The 23,721-nt window shown below is 33.7% G+C and overlaps 1 protein-coding gene across 1 annotated transcript in view; it reads right to left on the reverse strand.

The window, feature by feature from the left end:
• The window catches only part of LOC124359370 (leucine-rich repeat serine/threonine-protein kinase 1), a 182,130-nt gene that overhangs the window by 27,117 nt on the left and 131,292 nt on the right, over positions 1-23,721 (reverse strand). The window contains exons 27-39 of the mRNA XM_046812061.1: positions 23,305-23,427; positions 20,972-21,162; positions 18,646-18,760; positions 18,399-18,571; positions 13,506-13,666; positions 13,037-13,272; positions 11,378-11,520; positions 9,519-9,628; positions 7,714-7,894; positions 7,055-7,261; positions 4,092-4,343; positions 2,630-2,771; positions 1,882-1,991 (exon numbers count right to left, since the gene is read on the reverse strand). Of these exons, the coding sequence (XP_046668017.1) occupies positions 1,882-1,991; positions 2,630-2,771; positions 4,092-4,343; positions 7,055-7,261; positions 7,714-7,894; positions 9,519-9,628; positions 11,378-11,520; positions 13,037-13,272; positions 13,506-13,666; positions 18,399-18,571; positions 18,646-18,760; positions 20,972-21,162; positions 23,305-23,427 (2,144 nt within the window). The remainder of the gene's footprint in view (positions 1-1,881; positions 1,992-2,629; positions 2,772-4,091; positions 4,344-7,054; positions 7,262-7,713; positions 7,895-9,518; positions 9,629-11,377; positions 11,521-13,036; positions 13,273-13,505; positions 13,667-18,398; positions 18,572-18,645; positions 18,761-20,971; positions 21,163-23,304; positions 23,428-23,721) is intronic.

Here is a 23,721-nt window from a genome sequence, read left to right on the forward strand (position 1 = left end):
CGGAGCTAGAATTGGCAAGCAGTCTTTTGCCGAGTGCTTGTCCTTGGTGACTCTGCCACCGCAAGCGGTGTGTCTTCCTGGACCATTTGTTTATACTTTGGTAAGCGGCTGACTTGCTTATACCACAACTCGGTTCTGGACCGGTGTATGGCATGCTTGCTCCGCTTTTGGCAAGCCTGTCGGCGCATTCGTTGCCACCTATGCCTGTGTGGCCCGGTACCCAACCAAGACGCACACAGTTGCGTGATCCAAGCTTGCAGAGAGTGTTAAAGCACTCCCACACAAGCCTGGATCCAATGCTGTTGGAGTCAAGAGCTTTAAGAGCTGCCTGACTGTCTGACATTATACAAATGTTCATTCCCTGGTACCCTCTGGTGAGGCCTAGGTTGGCACAGGCTAGGATACCATAGATTTCGGCTTCAAATATGGAGCAGTTCCGAACCAAACTGCCGCAAAGGGCAGTTCTAGGGGATTGACTAAACACTCCATATCCAGTTCTACCCTTAATAAGCGAGCCATCCGTGTACCAGACAAAGCTCTTTCTTATTGTTGGGATGTTATCTTGCGATTTCCACTCATCTCTGGAGTAGAAGTCAACAGAGAATGGATGCGAGTTTCAGCCTAGAAAGATACTCTAGGTTCTTTTTCCTAGTGAATGGTACAACTACTGTCTTAGAGGGATTTACTTTCAGTCCCTCTCCCTGACACCAGTTGTATTCCCACATAGATCTGGCAAACACTGCACAGAACTAACATTATCACACAAAACTGGATATCAATACACTAAACTAACCATCACTACACACAACTTGGTATCAACACACAGAACTGATTATCACCATATACAAGGGTGGTTTGATGTCAATGACTACTGGAATAAAACACATTTTTTGGCAAATAAAAATTTGAAAAAAAAACTCTTCAAATAATAAGTTTTCCCAAGGCTAACAAAATATTTTCATTTTTAAATACAAGAAAATGGTTTCTTATTTTTTTTTATTTCATTCAGTCATGGTAGGTTTTATAGATTTGTTCATTCAAATTAAGTTAATCATATCTACAACACTAAATTCTGCCTGATTTTCCAAAATTTAAAAATCAGAACTAATTCCTTGAGTTATTCTAAAATATATCAGCTCATAATGACTAGAGACTAGGGTATAATGCTATTTCAAAATTAAACTAATTTAATTACCTAATACGGTACACAAATATAAAAAAATTAAATGCTGTAAAAAAATAAATTATTAATAACAAAAATATTTTGCAAACTAAGAATACTCGGATTCTCAAAAATGGTAAACTGGCAAGATTCTTTTTCAAGTGATTGGGAGGGATTTCTATAGAAAAGATTTTTCTGATTTCAAAATGTTCAGCTAATTATTATTTTTGCATTAATTATAAACTAATATATATTTCTAAGAATGGATAGCATTTCAGCTTTTACCAGTTCTCTAATTATGAAAATATCCAGGAAATATAAATCCCCATAACCAATTTTTAATTAAGTTTGAACAACAGCTTAACCAAAAATATAACTCAATGCTTTATGAATAACTCAAGTACAATGACACAATCAGGCGAAACACGAAATGAATGCAACACAGACAAATATATAACATAGTGTAATACAAACAATCGCTGCATGGTCAAGGAGGCAAGTTAACAAAGCATGAATGACCACACAGCATGTAACCATGGAGCTAGACTTATTCCATAATAGTCCCATTAAAATACCCTCTAATTATTGAAAATAATAAGTAATTGTTAACACTTAGTACTTATTTCTTGTATTGTGGCCAAACTGTACTGTTTAAAACACTACTGCTACATTTTCTGGCAAAAATCATTATTAATTTAAAAATATTATATCCAAGATACCTTTTCAGTGTATTCCTCTTCACCATTATACCTCATGATTTCAGGAGCCATGAATCCTTCGGTGCCTCCAAACCCTTTGGTACCAGACGGTAACGTCAGTCTACTTATCCCTAAACAGTTCAAAGGCAACACTATTGAAAATCGTTTTCAGAATGCTACAGTATTGGAGAACCACATTAGAAGCCAAGTATTATCAAAAGGAAATTCAAAAATATATTTCTACAAGATGTTACTTTTGAAGCTTTTATACAAAGGTAACATAAAATTAAAAAAAGGAGTGGACAGTCAAGTCATTCAGGGGGTAAATGATGACTGTAATGTAATGTAGATGGACATTCAATAATGATAATCCAATGTTAAATGAATATAAAATAAAAAACTATTTTGCAAATTTAAGTATGAATATAAACTGATTAAACAGTACAGCAACATCAAGCATTTACTTTTGAAATCCTTAAAACATTTATACAGTATTACGTCATAAGTTATAAACTGTTGCCAATCTGTCTCTTTAAATCCAACCTATTATTCCAATACTTAATAATCTTTTTTAGAAAGTCCATTGGAAGAATTTTTTAAGGCTTCCAATAGAGCCTAAGTAATTATACAAGCACATTTATACATTAGGCTTGGTAAAGAGAAAGCAAAGAAATATTACTTTGAGACTAAAGTAAGCAATTGATGACCAGTTAAATTATCATTAAAACAATATTCAAGCAAACTGTATTAAAGAACACTATATAATTACCATAGTCTGCCAGCTTGATGTGGACTGGAACCTCAAGATGGTCATGGAAGGGTGGCGGAATAGACCACACTAACACATTCTCACTCTTGAGATCACGGTAGATGATGTGTTGTTGATGCAAGTACTCAATAGCTTTAGCCACCTGTGGAATAAGCAAACACTTGTAAAACAGCAATTGATTTTTTTTCTTTGTAGGTCAATAATTGGCTGAGCTTTAACGAAGTTTATCATTCATGGGGCTGGGAATATTTCATTTCTGTCCGTTTGTCCAGACGATATCTTGAAAACAATCTGACCTGTAGACTTGAAATTATGGATGAAGCTTCAAATCTATATTGAGTTTAATTATGGTGCATGTCACTCAGTCCATAGGATTTGACTGATCATTATCGAATAATTTTACATTGGTCTTATGGGTAAACATGAAGGCAATGATATAATAACAAAATAAATAAATTTGTAAACAAACTCAGTTTATTCATTAGAGATTTTAACATGCGACTTTTATTCATAGAGTAAAAAAGAAAAAATTTGGAAATTCAATATTAAAACTCTGTGACAATATTTAATTTCAGCACACTCTTACATTGTACTATACTCGCTAGCTCATCAGAACTTTTATTATTTGAACAATGATATAAAAACCCATTTAATGAGCACAAATGGGAATGCATTATGTGTCAAAAGATATCTCGAGAAAGATTTCATCTGTTCACTTTAAATTATGCATGAAACTTTATTTATACATAGACGAGAATGACTTCTATAATGGTGCATATCCGACCATGGAATTTGGCTGAATGTCATTGAATGCTATGACTCAGTAGTGTGACAAAGTATCTCTTTTGTCTGCCGGAGAGGATGTCAAATTTTTTTATTATGTTTTGTATCAATGTTTTTTCTCTATCACTGTCTATCTTTCTATCTGTCTGCAGGACCTCTAGAGAATAAAATAAGCTATAGATTTGAAAGTTTGTGTCCAATCTCAGCGAAGTCTGTTACATGACATGTAGTATGGCGTACTCCTACCTTTTTTATCCTTAAATAGCTTTGTAATAATTAGCTTTGAGATTAACCCCTCAGTGCTAACAACAACTCAAGCTACTTTTGACAACAACAGGGTGTTCCTTGAAGCCTGTACAAAACTCCAACACTGCAAGTTTTAGAAAATATGTAAAAGTTTTTTGAAATCTCTGATATTTTAATAAGCAATCTTTATTTTTTATGAAGAATGTAATTACAGTAACAACAACATGATCCCTGTTTGATCTTTGTGTCAAAAGTAGGTTTATAAGTTACTTAAAAGTTTTAACATTTGATGGCAGGCATACAAAAAAAGTTACTCATTCTCCTCTTTCCATATTCACTAATTTTCCTTTTATTTAGCCACTGTACATTTCCATGCATGCATAAAGGACATTCAAAGGAACTACTATCTTAAGTCTATCTATTGCTTGTGTACCTGCAATATAATTGCTTGCAGCGTGTAAGGACTAAGTGTGGCACCAGTGCGCCGATAGTGGCGCAAGGTGGCATCTAGTGCACCAAATGGTGCCAGGTCCAGCACCAATGCAAGAGGTCGTGTACACACACCCACCAGCGGCACGATGTGAGGATGTCTCAATGTCAGCAAGATGTTCAGCTCTTGACGAGCTGTACAATAGGCCTTGCTGGCATATTGAAGAGGGTCTCGGTCCCACTTTCCTTGTGCTCCCTGTAGTAATGCACACAATGACATAAATGGTTGACTTGATGAAAACAAGGTTCAGTATGATTACTTCTTACAAGGTACAGCTAAGATAAAATATTTTAATTGCACAAACGTTTGATAGGTATACAAACAATGTAAAGCAAACTGGTGCATTGCCTGTTTATACAATATTATTATTAATACTATGAGCCCTAAAAGTAACATCAGTCAAAGCTACAATAAGTAGCTTAGTTACTATAATGTTATTATTAGTCAATAGTCAAATCACTGTATTCTGTAGTATGTACAAGGTACAAAGAATAGCATCATTAAAATAAAACATTATAACATTAGTTCATTTAAATCATAAAACTTAACAATTTATCTTCAATTCTTATTTAAATTAATTATTTGCTTTTTGTATTGAAATATTCCTTAAAATAATATAGGGACAACTTAGTTAAATAATTTTTCACTTTTTTAATTTTAACAGATCTGTTTCTATTACAAATTCTGTTAGTAGAATACATACATATCTCACATATCTGTAATACGTTTTATTTTTGTAAAATTTGAGATTGTATTGATCGATATGTCTATTAAAACGAATACGTATGTTTATTAGTTTGTAGTATAGGATCAAAAATTTGTTATACATAAATTATTGATTTAAATTATATGTAAGCCATATACTATCAGAATTCCACGTTCAGAAGAAATATGTTTAACAGCATCTGTATATCTTAAATGTTTCATGACTCTCGAAGATTTTCTTTGCAGCCTATCTAAATTGCTTATCATTGTTGCTCCATAAATGTTTTTTCCATAAGCTAAATGTGAGTGAATCAATGAGAAATATATTAATATAAGTGTTCTTAAAATTACTAATTTTTACCATTTGTTGCAATGCATATAGACCAGTAGACATCTTATTAGTCACATGGTCTACATGTTTTCCCAAGCTAAATTCTTATCTATTATAAGTTCTAAAGAAATGTGTGTGATCTACTTTTTTAAGTCTGTTATTGGCTAGAAAGTGTCACAGTTGAAATTTGCTGGATTGCTTCATAGAAAAAGAAATATAATTAGATTTTTTTTAATTTAATAAAAGATGATTTTTGTCAAAGATCCTTAATCCTACTCTTAGACCAATATATGATAAAATTTAAATATTCTAAAGCCTCTGACCAGAAAAGAAAACATTTGAATCATCAGCTGTATATCTATCAGTAATCCAGTTTTGCCCTAAGAAATGTTTTTAACTGTTTGACTAATTTTATTAGGAAAATGTAATTCTTTAATATAACTAAAAATATGACAAAATAGTTGATATTTCATATCTACCGAAGCTTTATAAACATCTATCCATATCTCCCTTGCTATATATATTAAAAATGTTTTCTATATCTAAGACAATTGATCTAGAATTATTTCAGACAGGCAGCATTCAAATTCTTATTCTCTTAAAGGAGCTTCAACTGCTGGTAATTTAATACATCTGAAATTTATATGCTCTTTAGCCAATATTATCACTCCACTTCCAGAGGATTGAGATCTCACACAAGACAAGCAGTATTTAGGAATGTGCAATATAACCAATTCTGCTGCTGTCAATTTATGTTCAGTAGTGCTAAGATATGTGGTTGTATTTCCTCTAAATTTATATTTAACATATTTAAGTGGAATGACAAATATTGCACGTTTTGGTGAAAAACAGAAAACTTAGATAATGGTTGACAACTCCTTGCTTTGATATATCTACTATCTCGAGCAAAATCATGTAAACTAACAGGTGATGAGGGCAGAAAACTATAAGGTGACCCTAGTCAAGTTTAAAAATTTGTGTATGTCTATATTTTCTTATAGGTATGAGCAGACTTGATTATTAAGTGCTAGTGTACTGAAGTACTAGTATTAAAGTATCAGTGAAGTGGGTTCTTTAATCTTCACAGATTAGTCTTTTATAGCACAAACTGTTCAAGGCTGGTAAGGCTTACACTTAAGGGGGGGGGGGGTTGAAAATATTTTTTAACAGGTACATCAGAACAAATCTGCTAATTCTAGTGTCTTAGTATATTTTTGTACAGGTAACTCAAAAACCAAAGTAAATAGATAGTCATTAACAAATCAAAATCTATATCAGTTTCAAGCCATGTAAATATGGATTATTTTAATTAAAAAGTAAATGTCTAATCTGATGAGATTTTAATCGCTTAAAAAAATTTATTTCTGTAAATATTGTCACACCAATAAAAATTAAACTACACCATACCATAGTTCATCTAGTGCTATTGTACAGGACAGAGACATCAATTATGACTAAACAAGATGAAAGAAAACCCATTGTCTTTAAGAACAAAGTTTCAAGGAAGATCTTTGACCATACAGCGGAATCAAGTGTGAAGTTAAAACACAATTAGGAAATAAGAGATCTATATATAGATAATGGTATAGGTAACAGATAAAAGAACCAAGAAGAATGAGGAAGACTGGGTATATACAAGGGAGAAAGGCTCACTCTTACAGGAAATAGGACTTGGGAAAGTCTATAGGACTAGGAAGACCTAAACAAGATAGTGGGATAAGACAGAGTTAGATGTCCAGGAAGTGGGAACAAGCATGGAGGAGACAAGGGAGGTAGAGTGCGACTGTTGGTACAGTTAAGTCCTAGCTAAGATATAGACGGCCAAGGGAATATGTCAAATTTCTGTTAAAAAATTTCATGTTTACTGAACCTTGTAAGCAATGATGGCAGACTGACTGGCATTGGGCCCTGGTTGGACAGGCTGCAGCATCTTCATAGCCACTTGGATGGTGTCGTTGGATCCACGTACACGACATGTGCCCTTGAACACAAAACCAAAGGCTCCACGGCCGAGCAGCTTGCCTCGTACTAAACTATGAGGGCGAATCAGATGTCTCTCGCCCAAATCCAGGAACATCTGGAGCACATATATCAGGCTTAGCCATGAGTGAATAGTATTGTATGCATGAGCATTGTCTATATAGTCTTGTTATAATTTAATACCAATTGATACTTTCTTTTCTTCTCACATAACTGGTGAATACGAAATATTATAAAATAAATATGAGATGCAACATAATAGCTATTCTATAAATCTAAGATAAACAGCAAGAAAACATTAAGTTGCATCCACAGATGTTATTTTCAAAATTAGTTTTTTTCCAATATATTGTTAAGTAATGTGATGGTTGAAAAATTATGGCCTGTTCAAAGGATCAGCCAACCTTTAGTCAACAACACTACATCACAATCATTCTATTAATCTTACCCACCAGCATTTTAGCTTTTCTTCTCAATAATAGGATATGCAACTGGTATTGTGTTGGGTTTATCAAATTATTTTCAGTATTCGAATTCGGTATAACCTACCGTATCTGGAGCAATGTGAGCCAAGGACACATCACCATGAGTAGGGCACTTGACGCTGGACTTGTCGTAGGCTGCCAGGATACACTCCTCTACCATCCAAGAGTACTGGGGGAGCCTTTCCCTTCCTCCCTCCTCCTCACCCACCACCACTCCAGGGTGACCTTCCACCGACGTCTTCCGGCTGTAAAACATATCATATTGTTACTGATCAAATGTTCAATATATCATATTTATTTTAAATTAACACTTAGGATACATTTTTATGAAATCCCTTTGCTGGAGTGTTAGCAAAAATGAGCAGTAATTTCTCAACTTCAGAGAGTGTTTATAGTTGGTGATTTTAAGTAATTGAAACTGGTTTTGTCTCAAAAATAAAATGATGAGTCAGAAAAACGTTTTCTTTCAATACAAAACCACTTGGTCTGTGGATGGACCTCATCCCAAAAAGCAAATTAATAATTCATGACAGGTACAGGTCAGATGAATTATTGCTATGGCTCTTCAAGGCAAACTAACAGTGGAGAAAAAGCTGTATTTAGTTGATTTGCTAAGCCATCTACCTTAGGTTTGGAAGTCACGTGATTAAACCATGCTAACCTTGTAACACACTTTAGAACGTTATTAGATGGTGTTATTGAGTAACACTAAAAATGAAAATGATTCCTAAGAAGTAACAGTAAAAATCACACTTTTGTATGTATTTACAATGGATTAAAGTCACAAAAACAATTAAGCCTTTAATGTTCAAGTGAATTACATATAAGTTTTAAATTTGATTCTTTACACTTTCCTTGTTTAACTTCGGGATTGGGTGGGTTCCATTGTTTGACATCAGTGGTTCCTGCTACTAACTGATTTTACACAGCAGTTCTGTTGTTTATGCTCTCATATGTAAGTTGGTAGAAAACGTATCCCCCTGCACCAATTTTCTATTACACCTGTTTGATTTCAAAGCATATGTGAGTTGGCAATTATTTCTTCCACCACTTCTTCTACCGGCCTAGATAGTAGGTCCCTTACAACAAATTATTACATTGTTACCCTAGTTTAGTAATACAATAAACGCATAACAAACATAAAAAAAAAACAACTTACCAATGACATAATGGACCATCGCTGCTACTAATTTTTGTACTAAAATTCCCACATACTTACAAAAAGTAACAAAATTTTTCATATAGTAGTAATGAATTATTATTATTATTGTAAAGCACTGTTGTACTCTTCAAAAGGGTTAATATAGGCACCAGTGTCCTTCCTATCTTTTCTATTTAAATCAATTTTACCTGTGTTTCCATTCATGTTGCTGCCAATATGGAAAAAATCAAATAGTAATTAATTAATCTAACTACAGTAGGACCCCTCATATCTGGCCACCACGGGACCGAGCCCCTGGCCGGATAACGATTCGGCCGGATAAACCAACCTACAGTACACAACACTTGACGAAACAAAACAATTGTACTGTACTAACCGCACTGGAAATAATCAACGAACTTTTTACAGGTTAAACCTACTAGCTCAACTGAGGGAAACACAGGAAAATGTAAACAAATAGATACACCAAAATAACGCAGGAGTCGTGGGAGACTAGTGCGTGCAACTGCGCGTCCGCAAGCCGTGGTAAATAAATTTCGATATTGGCTTCCAGGAAGTGGCCGGATAAACCGAGGTGCGGTAAAACCGAGGCCGGATATGAGGGGTTCTACTGTAGTGATCAACTACAAATATAAATTAGCCAAACATAACTTATATTTGATTTTAGTGAATCAAACATGAGAAGTTAAATAAATATCTATACAGACCTAGAGCCTGTACTGTCAGGACCCACGCCACTGTCCCCATCAGAAGTATAGCTCTCCTGTGACTTGCGTACTCTTCGCAGGCTGCCCTCCACTTCTGCAGCTTGCAATGCCTGTACATCACATTAAATCTAATATTGTTTTATTCATAAAAATATCTATGTAGATAAGCAAGTTAACAAACTATAATAATTTTGTAAATAATATTTAGCATGCTAGTTCCTATTTCCTGTCTATATATGTTCATAGATCGCCGTGTGTCTACTCGGCTGTATCACTGCAACATCTACTGCTCAGCAAACAAAACAATTGTTAATTTGTGTCTGTCTCGTAATTTGTATAGTTGTAAGTATATATCCTTAATAAGAATATATGTATAATGTTTATATCTTGAAATGTTTTATCATGTTTAAAGGTAGTTTGAAATTTGTGCTGGCAGCTCCAGTTAAAAAAATTCCTGGACTAAATAAAAGAAATTGTTTAAGTTAGTTTTAAACTATGTTATAATTCACTGAATTGTTTGCTATGATTTGGCACCCAGTTAACCCGTATATTAACACATGTTATCACATGGCAAACCGCTGCTTTGCTACACAATGCCTACCAGCTGTAAGATGATACACATTGGTCTCTAGTTGTGTTTATTTGAACTATTACATATCCACAGTAGTGCTGTTTAATTGCTACTATACTCTGATGGTTAACTATTACGATGGTTAAGGAACTATCACGAAACATATTTAATGTTTTACCTGATCTTTAGAAACAGAACTTTGTTTGTTTATTTTTTTAAATCACATTGTCAAAGTTGCTACTAAGTATCCTGTTGGTATGACAGGAATATTAGTTATAATAATTAATGACTTGTTATCATTTTTAGATTTGTCCAGATGAATTGTTGTGAATTAGGCATTCAACAGGGTGTAACTTTTCTGAGAATGATGGTGATCGGGATATGGACTCAATTTATTAATCACAATCTGACATAATGAATTAGAAGATTCTGGCAGCAGTTTGCTATATTATGATGTTACTATAGTTGACTATGGTGGACGAGAAACAAGCTGCATGTATGCTGAATGTGGAGCATCTCTGTGTGTGGCAAATAAACTCTGCAGTACCGGGTGACAGCATTGTTGAAAACTCTGCACTTAAAGGGTTAACTACCAGCTTAGGTGGAAAATTTTTCATGAAGTGCAAGTATGTGTGGAATAACCTTTTAGGATTAATACCTTAAATTGCATCTAATATCTAATTGGTTTCTGAATGTATATTATATAAAGAATAAACCTGAGAAAAACTATTATTATTAAAACTACTATATGTATTTTGTGAATTATAGCATGACGGCTATAGCAAACCACATATAGCAAAACAAAACAATAAAAATACTTCATGAAGCTTTACTACTGTAAAAAAAACCTCCAGCCAAAGGTTCATAGGAAAGATTTTCATTCAAATTTTAAAAGTTAAGTGAGAAATGTTTCATATTTGCAAATTTGCTTACTTTCTTCCCATTTAATTCAGTGAACTTTAGACTCCAAAACTACTATTACAATAAAATATCCTTGAGTTTAAGTTGAATCACAACAAATTAGTTTTAATTGTCCACCAGAAAAATCCATTAACATCAAATTAATACCCCCAACTTAAGACAAGTAACACTTTTACATTCTTGGTGCCACTAATAAAATAAACCACTTAGCAAATAATAACATTCTGCATAGGGCAATGAAAGATCATATATAATTGAAATTAGTATTAAAAAAATCAACATGACAGTGAAAATTGATAGTATATGTTTAATAAATTAAGAGATTTTGAGAACTTTCATACATGGTGAAATTTGTTTGGCACATTACCTCTGCTAAATGGGGAGGATGCAGATGCTGAGGTCTCCCACCAATGTCTCCATCCAGCTCATGGATTGAGGCTAGACACCGAGGACATGGCACCAAACGTGTTACCAAAAACTTGCCTTCCGATGTATGTACAAACCTCGTCCCTGCACACAACGACACAAGTAATAGTTAGTGTCTTCTTAAGTACACTCTAGAATGCCACATACATTGCTTTGCCAAAACTGTATTCACAATCATTTATGTATCCCAAAGAACTCACTAAGATGTAGTAAAAAGAATTTGAGGTCAGTACAGTTAGGTTCAGCACAAATTGTGTACTTTCGTTCTTAGTGTAGCCTAGTTTAGTGGAGAATTATAAGTACATTAGTTTAATTTACACTTTAATTTAATTTTGAATTCACATTTTGGAATTGGAAACCTCTGAAGCATAAGGATTATATCCGTTTGGCACAATTAATATTGTACACTTAATAATCTAATTGCCTGTATATTAAGATTTATTGTTTAAAAACATGTTTCAAAGTATATTATGACAAAAAATAGCAAATCTACCTCAATATTTAATAATGATTTTTCATATTAAAAAAGGGCCTTTTTAAAAAAAAAATAGGGACCTATTTTTTAAATTTAACTTAAATGTTGAAAAAATTAAACATTTATTCATTACAAGAAGGTAATGATAATCCAGACAGGTGAGTACTTGATTTTTACTAAATATAAATGTAATCAATGATGCTAAAGTTTTTAAAACCATTAAATTGTACAACATTTTATATAGCATAATGTACTTCAGAGGTAGCAATGAAACGTTTAACATAAAATAATATTTTATTGTCATTTTACAAGAATCATTAACAAAGACTTGTATATATATAAAAAAGATAGAGTTAAAACAAATAATAATAAAACTTATTAGTCCAGTAGATAAAAACCATGACAAATGTCATATTAACTTTAGAACATCATTGACATGAATCCTTGCATACTCCAGACATAACCTCCACATCATTGATGTGGTTTTTCATTAAATATATTTTTAACATTGACTGCATGTAGCTTATTTCTATAATAAAATACATTGATTTAGAATTAAATATTAAACAACTAAATACTAAAACAATGCATTTATACATGTTACATAAATAACTGTTTACACATACACAACATTGATGCAAACTCCATATCAATTATTAAATTATCAATCCACTAACGCAAGTTAACATCAGCTGATTAATCGGTTATAACATCCACTATCCAATCTAATACAAGATAATTTCTTTGATGGTTTACTCTCGTAATAAAATAATTAAGTTTATCACATAAATATGTGTCTAATAATGAAGTGTGCACTTTTATCTTTCGTTAGTATTGAGGTGTAGCAAGAGTTTAGAGGGACCTAGGATCATTTAGGGGTAAGCTGAGGGGGATATGTAAAAAGCCTAGAAAAGTGTACAAGGTTGGATACCCTTAACCTTAGTTGTTCTAATTTGGATTGATGACATGAGCGACCGTCTTGGCCAAGTATCTCCATTCTTATTCTGTAGTTGACTGAACCTGCCACTTATTTCTCACATGGATGAACTACAAATGCAGTTTGGATAAGCTACTTTCTTATCTCCTCAAAAAATGTAAAACAAGTTGTTACAATGAATGACATACCAAGTGTGGGATACCAATCCTCCAGCAGAGTGTCTATATGGTCCACTGCCAGTGCTAGCAGTTGGGCCGAGCATTCGGGAGCTGGGTCCAGTACAATGGCCTGATAGCCGATGGGCTCGTCCTCATCTGTGATGGGTCGCTTGATTACCAGGGTGTCCTGGGGCAGCAGGATCTCCAATATAGAAGAGTTCACTAGGTCAACATCCGACCACAGACCCTCCTGCTTCAACCGCAGCCTACAAAAATTACAGACTCTTTTAGACAAATGGCATGGACATTATATTATATTATTATTGGAGTATTAGCTATTACCAGGTACAATGTATCCACAGGATTTGATGGAACTGTGGAATTAGAAATTGGTTGACAGAGTTTTGTGATGTTTTTATACCCTAAGTTTCATCTTATAGGTTTTAAGTTTTCATTTATTCCACAACCTATAGCAATAATTGAATACATCTCAAGTTACCTGAGTTTTTTGTAGTCAACAGGTGTATTTCTCATGGAGGGAATGACCTCCTTCATCCGGAATAGTACAGAGTCAGCATATCTCAGCTCCATGCCAGTCTGCCATAACACCCACTCCGCCCTGACATCCAGGAGTCTGGCCAGCCTGCTGTCCTGGGTTACCTTCAGGGCAAAGGACATGCTTTTATCATATTGAGAAACTCATACTTTTTCTTTTAGTCTTGTTCCTGTCATAACAGAATAGTGGACTTGTAGAAAACGAATGAATTTCAGTTATATTCCAAGTCACTGTCTAAAACACTTTTCACTGTAAGATGAACTTAATACTTATCTAAAAACTACCATCCAGCAAGGAATATTTATATGCTATTGTAAAATAAATCAAAAGCTTAAAATATCCAACAGCTATGAGCTGTACATATTATACAGGGTGGAGTGCGGTAATTTGCTGATTTGGAAATGAAATGAAAAATTATGAACCTTAGAAAAAATTATTTTTTATTTTAATTATATTGAACAGTAAGGGAATTTTTAAATTACATGGTTTTAAATAATGTATCTGACAAATGTCGACCTTCGGCATCCACACACTGCTGCATACGTTTTCTGAAGTTTCATTAACTCTAACAAGCATGTCAACTGGTATTCTGCCAATTTCAACCTCAATATTGTTCCTTAGGTCTTCCAAGGTGTTGGGACGGTTGATATACACCTTCGACTTCAAAGAAACCCCAAAGGAAAACAATCGCATAGGGCTAAGTCTGGTGAGCGTGCCGGCCAGTTCACATCACCCCTCAAAGAGATAAGCCGTCCAGGAAACATTTGCCGCAAACAATTCATGGCAACCCTTGCTGTGTGTGCAGTGGCACCATCCTGTTTGAACCATGTATCCTCTAATTGCATTGCCTCAAGAGCCGGCTGAAAAAAAATCCTGTATCATAGTCAAGTACCGTTCGGAGTTCACAGTTATGGCACGACGGTTATCCTGAAAAAAGTAAGAGCCAATGATGCCTACTCGTGATATGGCGCACCACACAGTGACGTGGTCCGAATGCAGAGGTCTCTGGTGGACTTCTCTGGGGTTTGTTTCCCTCCAGTAGCGCATGTTTTGCTTGTTGACACACCCACTGAGGTGAAAATGTGCCTCATCAGAAAAGAACACAATTGCGTCACGCGGTATAGTTGCAAGCATATCTTCACAAGAAGTACGCCGTGTCAAATAGTCCCGTGCTGACAATTGATGGACCAAGCACATTTTATACGGGTGAAATCTCAGTTCATGATGAAGAACCCGGTGGAGAGAACGTCTTGAAATGCCAAGAGCAAGTGATTGCTTCCGAGCAGAGCGTTTTGGAGATTGCAGTACTGCTGCTCTAACTCTATCGATGTTTTCCGGTGTTGTAATCCTTCTCTGATGTCCCCTTCGTACACATGACACATTCCCTGCTGTTCTCAATGCAGTTACCCAATTTACAATTGATTGCCGACCAGGAACACGTCCGCATGGGGAACAGCGAATCGTAAACGAAAAGCACGCTGCACTGCAATGATCGAGTGGGCATTTGAAAAATATGCTTCAGCACAAAACAACCTCTCCTCTCGTGTCCACTGCATGATGGCAACTGGAACGCGAAGGAATACAAATCTCCCATCAGCCACTATAAGCCACGCCCACTCTACCCTCTCTTCGACCAACAGTGCCGCCACAGCCTGCAGTGCAAAAAAGCAAATTACCGCGCTCCACCCTGTACTAGAGTCTGAGCTATGACTGTGTCTAGATTCGGCCCCACAGCTTACATTTGTGAGCAAACTAGTAGGCATTTCAAAACTCACAGTACATACTGAAGTACCAACTTCAAGTTTGCTTATTATGTGGTCGCAATATAAATATTTTAAATGTTTGGTAATTATACCCATATACCTATTTATACCCACAACAACCAGCCCACGTGTTTTTTTTAATTTATACTCAGTATTGATTTTGTTACTTGTTATGATTTTCTATATACTTATGATCAAATAATATTATTATTTTGTTCATGTTAATTCTAATTTTAAAAATATTAACATTAAATATTATTTTATGGGGTTACTTTCTCATATCAAAGTTAAATTAATGTATAAAGCCTCAATAATTAGTACCAATACCAGTATTAAACACGATTTGACTTTTATTACCTTGTACTAAACACATCCAATGATAAAATCTGCATAATTTGATGGAGCTGAAACTGGTCAGAAATACATCAACGGATAGATGAAAACACATGTTTTATTGTGAAACTGAAAACTAATAATGATTTAAATAAAATGCAGTTAATTTTCCTATAATTCCAGTTAACTGAATAACCAATATACAAGGGTTATCCAGAAAGTAGATTACGTTTTGATAAAAACAAGAAGAAATATTATTACATACATTTGAAAATTACACTAAAATGCTATTTTTCAGCATAGTCAAATTTAGGCATTTATCATAGCGGTGCTCCCGCAGTACCAAAGTGCTGCGTCGCAAGCCAGGTCTTCATTGCTGAAAACAGATGGTAGTCTCTGAGTGTAATATCCAGACTGACTGTAAAGCAGATGTGGAAACCCCTCCAACTTAAAAGCATCACCATTTTTTCGTAAGTGTCCAAAAATGTCAAAAAAGCAGTCATATGCTGATTTTTATCGGTTTTGTTAAGATTTTTGGTACCCTTCTAATTACAAAATTTAACCTAATTTCTGCATAACAATTTTGTGTAACTAACTCCTTGAAATTTGACAAAAACTAAGTGAGAGTTCTGTTATTGTGAATTGGCGGTCTTCTTTAATCTTCTCATCAACTTTAGAGGCAATTTCATTGGTCACAATGCTTGGCAGTCCACTTCGTTCATTATTATGCACATTAGTTCAGCCATTTTTAAACCTAATGCACCACTGACGCATTCCATCTTCAGTATTCAAATCATTCCCATAAACTTCATACAGTCGGTGATAAATCTCGATTGGTTTATTGTGCTTAGTGAACAAAAATCATATCACCAACTGCACTACACAACTTACGAGATTTTCAATTGAGTCACACGTTTTAAACTAATATTGTAAAACAACAAGGAGTGACAGTAACCTCTCACTAGCATGGCTCAATAGCCACTGAACGGAGAAATGCCCTGACATCAAAATGACTGTGATACTTCCGCCTCTAACGGCTACAGAGCAAAACGTGATCTACTTGTCTATTTACTGGATAGCCCTTGTAAAAACAAAATTCAACACATTTTACAGCTTAAATTTATTTATCAAAATGAAGACTCAGCTTTATACCAATGAAATATATGTAAACAATCGACTATATTACCTGTGAATGGATCAATGATGTTACATGTTAACTGCAGTAGTTCAGTTAACTTAAAAATTATTTGTTTACTTCATATGCCTTGCATGCTATGACTGTGTGTAATATTTAAAGAGTTCCATAAATAATTTTTATAAAACTAACATTTAACACTTAGAGTGCTAATCCCGTAATTTTACGGAACGGCGAAACTTCTGAAGAATGCTAATCCCATAGTTTTACGTGGTTGTCATTTCAATTGGTATTATATTACATTGTCCGTATTTAAACGGGTTTTGCCTACTCTACAATGTTATTTGGGTTTTTAGTAACACAATTCACCGCTAGAAAGCATCAGATGTATTGTATAAGCTTAATGACAAAGCAACTTCGCTCGCGTTGTTTACGTGCCGCTAACGTGACGTTCGTTGCAGCCGGCAGTCGATGTCGCAATCATGGATTCTCGCAGCTTGAACCACGTTGCGATCAGTGATGTATTAGATAAAGATAATTTTATTGGAGTAAATAGTATTTTTGACGATTCTGACATTGATCCTGATTTAATGGAAGAAGATTAGACACATACTTCAGGTAAGAATAAGTAAGTCTATTTATCATATAAACATCAGTCTAAAAGTTTGGTTATGTTATTGTTTTCGTGAATCAAACTATAATTTGTATTATAATAAATTAACTTTATACAACTAATATTTTATTCTTATGAATAAAATAAAAATATATTCATATTTTACATAGTATATTATTATGTTACAGATGCTGAAAACAGTGCTGACAGCGAAAGTGATGCCGACGCATCAATATGACGGCATAGTTTTTTGTCAAAAAACTACAAAACATAAAAACATGATTTGTATTATTCAAAGGACAGTTTATATTTGTAAATGGGTCATTGTAAATAATTGTATGTATGCTTAGTTTAGTAAGTTAGATAAAAAAACTGTCTCAAAAAATAATTTTTTTTCCAAAAATATACGTTTTTAAAAAACATTTTTTATGTGTAGTTTTTAAAAAAACCACAAAAAATCTCACGTTAAAAGAAAGACGAAAGTAAGCTGAATTAAGGTATGTAAGTATTTTTCTCATACCTTAAATACTTTTTTTTAAATAAATTTTTGAAAACCACCAAAAACGCCCAGCATTCTACAGAGTTACATGTCATTTAGGGCCAGCACTCAAAGTGTTAAAATTAATAAGAACGTATAAACCTAAATTTTTAAATGAATAAGAACATATTGATTACATATTTAAGACCATTTCAATCATTTACTCCTTAGAATAAAGAACAGAACAATAATGATCTTTCTGGTGAATACATGACTTATTATAACTGAAGTAAACAATGACCACATAGGCTCTTGAATGGTTGAAAAATCCTCTCCTTATGCAAATTTCATTTAAAAAAAGTTTTATTGAGAAAATCTTTTGAGAGTATATAGTTATTTTGGATTTAAATTTTGGTCTCCAATATGTTTTTAAAAAGGTGCATAAAATTGAATTTTTACAACCAAATAGCAGCCAATTTTTTAAGTCTGGCTAATAAAATAAAATGTTCGTCACCTCTTTGGGTATGATGAAGAACGAGCGCACAATGTCAACGATGGAGTCGTCAGCCAGGATACGGGTGATAAGGCGTGACCAGAAGCCTGACGGAAAGTAGGACATAAGAAGCAATCGAGAGACACAAACTTCTGGGTCTCCACGGTGCGTCAATTCCAGCTCACAAGGCAGTTCTGCAAGACAAAACCCTTTAGCAGGTAGTCTATCAATCCACAATTCTGTACACATGATCTGGCCTAACACGTACCAGGCACTGCAGAAGTAGGAGCAGCATAAAATGAAGAGTTTCCAACTACAGTAGAAGCTGAGGGGATGGACATCTTTTTGTTTCTGACCGCCCAGCCTCTTGATCTCACAGGAATCTTGAAAAGATGGAAATATTTAAGTTAAGAAAACCTTTTTGCAACTCTTACTGTTAATTTAAATGTATGTATCTCTATATACAGGGTGTAACAAAAAGGTTGGGCTGGCTATTTATATTCAAATTCTGTGTGTGATTCTCAGCTAAAAATGAAGAATACATTTTTTTCAATTTCCACTTTGTTTAGCCGCTAACCGCCATTTTGTATTTTTTGTTAACAAATTATCTCTAAAACTAGTAAATCAAAAGAAACCAAATTTTGCACATAGGTTTGAATAGGTAAAAGGAACAAAATGTGTTACTTTCTTTACTATTTACAAAATGGCGTCTGTTGACAATTTTTAAAGTCAAATAACAAAAACACCAGTATAGTTATAAAAATGTACTACAGACCAACTATTTAGAGAACTTTATTGCAATTCCAACGGTACTAGTTTCAACAGAATCCGTCAAGGCATAAGCGAGCACGACCACTTTAAAGATATGCTTGCACAAGCCGGGAGTGCCAAACATGTCACAGTTGAGAGTTATCAGTTGTTTGTTGCTCCTGGCTTCTACATGGGTAGCTTTAAAGTGGTTGAGCTCGCTTATGCATTGACAGATTTCGTTGAAGTAAGTACCATTGGAATTGTAATAACACTGTCCAAGTAGTTGGTACCTTGCAAATTTCCACACACCAAAGGTTTACATGTCAAAAAGGGAGGAGAAACAGTATTCTTGCTTATATTGAATTACAAATTAATATCTTATCAGGGTTTGATCTTTTTCTAACTATCGTTTCAATGTACCTACAATATTCTGGATTTTTTACTTTCCCAATTTGATAGATCATCCCAGTTAACCCATAACATGGTTTAAGTGGATTCATTTTGATTTCCCTTGACCTGTTCTGATTCCTTAGTTCTGGAATCTGTTTCAATACGTGGAATATTTCAGGGGTACAAAATCTGTTCTGATACCTATAATCTCATGTGGTAATCATAATCCAAGGTCTAATCGGTAATCAGGGACTGTTCAGGTGCTTTCCAATGTAAGCACTCCAGTTTATCCCTTGACAACTGCTGTTGAGGCCTGGTGTTCTCTTGGAAAATGAAGACCCTTTAACTAGCTGATCCAATATTTTACTAGAGCCTTAGACAAGGTATCATTCCCATAAAGTGCCTTCAACTGAGTCAAAATATCTATGACATCATTTTTGTTTGCTAAACTCTAGCTTACTCATATTAGCACTAGTGAGAATACTGAGAGAAACAGGCCACCAAGCAGGTCCACATATTGCCATAGAACCCCCCACTCTACCAGTCCTCTCATGGTTATCTGAGGAGAGTAAATGTAAAGTTTATATCTCATGACTCACCCTCGTCATACAAACAATTACGTTCCTACAAACCTTTACCACTCGGCTGCAGCCAGGATAAAAACTAGAATATTTTATATTTGAAAGAATGTAGTCACAGTATTGTTACTGAACAAATAGTCCTGTAATGGTATTAATAGTAAGCTTTTAGAGCACTTGTTTACACACAATTATCTGCACGAAAATATCGACACGAACTCTGTATAAATGCTACGTCCAGCCACTATATCAGCAATCAGAAAAAACAATGTTTTAACTAATCCTTTCATAAGTAGGCGTGTTTGATACTAAAAAAATATACATTCCAGAACATAATTTTCCAAGTTCCTTAGAATAGGAGCAACGTTTAATATTACTAAAAGCAAGGTTTCCTTTAATTCCTTTTTACTTTTAATTTAAATACGAGATATTTATAATATTAATAAAAATAAACAAAGCTGTAAAATTATGCATTTAGAGTAAATTTTTAGAGCGTAAAACAGAGGCATAAATTGCTTGTGGGATGTTTTCTAGCACTAATGCTGGTACTGTTTGGGAGTAAACAGCAACCAACTGTATCTGGCTCATAATAGACACAATTTTTCTGTGTTCAAACTTTAGACTGTAATTTTCAACCACTGGTGCCTCTTACTCTTGTAAAGCATTATCAAAAGAATCTGACTGGAAATACTCTTGGCATTCCGAAGTCACATTTGATTACTATATTCACATCTTGTTGGTAGTTTAAATACCATTATACTGTATTCAATATTATTTTAATACAAATGATCAAAATTGGTTAATTCTTGAACTGTTAACAGCTAAGCTTGCTAATGTAAATGAGTAATTTTCATATTGTGATAGCGGCTTTTATACCTTGACCTTGACAGCCGCTGTGTGGACATCATCCTCAGCTGGCAGTAGGGAGGGAATGAGCAGCGTCCTGTTGTCCCATGTGAGAGCCACCTCAAACTTGTTCAGCAAGTTTACAATGTAACCTCGCGTGTCCACTGGGCCCAGGTTAGAGGACTTGAACACATGTTTCAGGTCATCCAATTTCATAATACCTAGAGGCATATAATCAGCATTGTAACTTTATTAACATTACAAAACTAAATAAAGAAGTTCTACTAATCTTTTGTTATCTGTTTCTGAGTACATAACACCAAGTTAACCAACAAATAACAAAATTTGTTGGTTGGAAACAGTTAGTTGAACAGCATTTTTATACATTTTAGTTGTAAAGTGAAATTCACAACAGATTTTGTTAATCACCCATTATACTGCTGATTAAGTAACAATGCAGATAAAATTCATAAAGTATATAAATATCAACAAAAGTTATTATTCCTCACAGAAAATATTCATCTTGATCAACATCTCATTTTGTAGAATATTTTATTAATTGATTATTTATACCATACATATTGCAGTTTATTTTTAAATCAGACCAATATTTAAAAACTATCTGCGTGATTAAAGTCAAGTGAAAGAGATGTCTTTATACTCGTAACTCCACCTCTAGTAAGTTATTTCTCATTTCATTTTATTCCATGTTTATATCTTACTGGTTTTTATTCTGTAATCCAAGAAAAACAACTTGTCATGACTTTGCAATTATTACAATATATAATACATATCAAAAAATATAAACAGCAGTACAATAATTTTCTAAATACTATTTACACTCACACACAGATAAAGAGTTGAACTGTCGATTAACACAATTGAAACAGCCAGTGAAAGTTATACCATTGGCAATCACTTCAATCACAGCTTTGTTGCTGTTGTATGTGAGTTTGTGTATGTCCCTTTGTTGTATATCATGTTTTTCATTCTGTAACTATTGTAAATAGCCCAATAATGTTCACATTAAGTTAAAAAAATGTTTGGTTCATTATTAATTAAATTATATTATCGCTTAACAAATTTTTTATTCAGAAAAACCTTCTTCTAAATGGCTAAAAAATAAATTACGTCTCATTTTACACAAATGTAAAACCAACTGAGAATATAACTTACAAATTAACAACATAAAAATACTAGATATGGAGAAAACAAGTTTTCTGAGACTTATTGACAAAAATCTAAGCTGGGATAATCTTATCATACACATTAAAAAAATATCCTCTGCAGCATATACCTCACAAAGAATATCTTTTGGTTGTAATTTGGAGACACTCAAAATAATTTACTTTTCTCTAGTGCACTCCCATATTTCGTATGAAATATCCGTGTTTGGGGCAACCACCAATGAAAAATTGTATATTGTTCACAAACTCCAAAAAAGTAATATTAGAATAACGAAAAAATTTAAAACAAATGATAGTGTTAAAGACCTTTTTAAAGAGCTCAAAATTTTTACAGTATATCCAGTAAAAATCTCAAGGTCTTTAAAAAAGTCCTTAACACTCATATATTACGAAAGTATAAAATATGTAAAAAAATAACAGTCCTTCCATGTTAAGAGTGAACCATAAGTACAGTACAAGATGTGGAATTACATTGGACAAACATGCAAACACTGGACAGACTGCAGTTTTAGTTTTATGAGAAAATTACTAATTGCATGGGGAAAATGTTTTAATTAAAAACCATTAACAATAATGGCAGAGAAAAATAATGCAATATTTAAGAAAAATCTGGTCATACTTACATTTCTTTATCCTTATATTCATATGAGGAGTTTTATAAATTTGGGTCAAGCTGAGTTTTTTATACAAATATAACATATCAATTTGTGTTTATATATTTATTTGGAATTTTTTGTGTATTTATTTAAGTTATTGTTGCTAACTTATTGTTGATTACTGAAATATATTATCGTTGTTATTTTTATAGTTTCATAGTTTAAAAATGTTTCATTGTTAACTTTTTCTGTATTTTTTAGATTTAATTTGTGTTATAGATAAAGCTGCAATTATTGGGGCATTTGTGAATAGATTGACTGTAGGATTAGGGTACTTTATCCCATTACAACCTTTTAGTTTATAAGTATATTAGTTAAGTAATTTTTATGACACTATCAGATGTATACAAAATGTATATTCAATGAATAAAGAGATTTTCAATTCAATGCGAGAAGTATCATCTATATGTAATAGTTCAGTTCACTCTATCCTACATAAAGTTTTTGACTTGTTGATTGTTTTATAATATGTGACAACAGTGTGGTACAACACTTCCTGTATTTGGCACTCTGTACCCACCGGTTCTTGCGAAAGGGTTGATCTCCCTGATGGTGACTACATGTGCTAACATGTCACACAGCCATTGAGGGTCCAGGAAGTACAGATCCTTTAATGTTGCATCGTCATAATGGAGGAGAACACCTAGAAAAACATGTTCACATAATTATAACTAATAATGAAGATAATAAGTTGTAATATAAAATAATTTATGTATACTCTTTTTAACAGTAATTGCATAAACTTTTCAATCAATCCATGTCAAATACACCCTACATACAAGGTTTAAACATTCATAAGAAATCACATGCTGAACACAAATTTGGATGAACAAACCGAATTAAACTGAACAACAGGAAAGTTGTGTGTCATACCTGAAGCAACAGTTAAAAAAAAACACACAAAAATACCACCGCATCAATCATTATTTTTTACTTG

Source organism: Homalodisca vitripennis, chromosome 4 (assembly GCF_021130785.1).
Source record: "Homalodisca vitripennis isolate AUS2020 chromosome 4, UT_GWSS_2.1, whole genome shotgun sequence".
NCBI lineage: Eukaryota > Metazoa > Arthropoda > Insecta > Hemiptera > Cicadellidae > Homalodisca > Homalodisca vitripennis.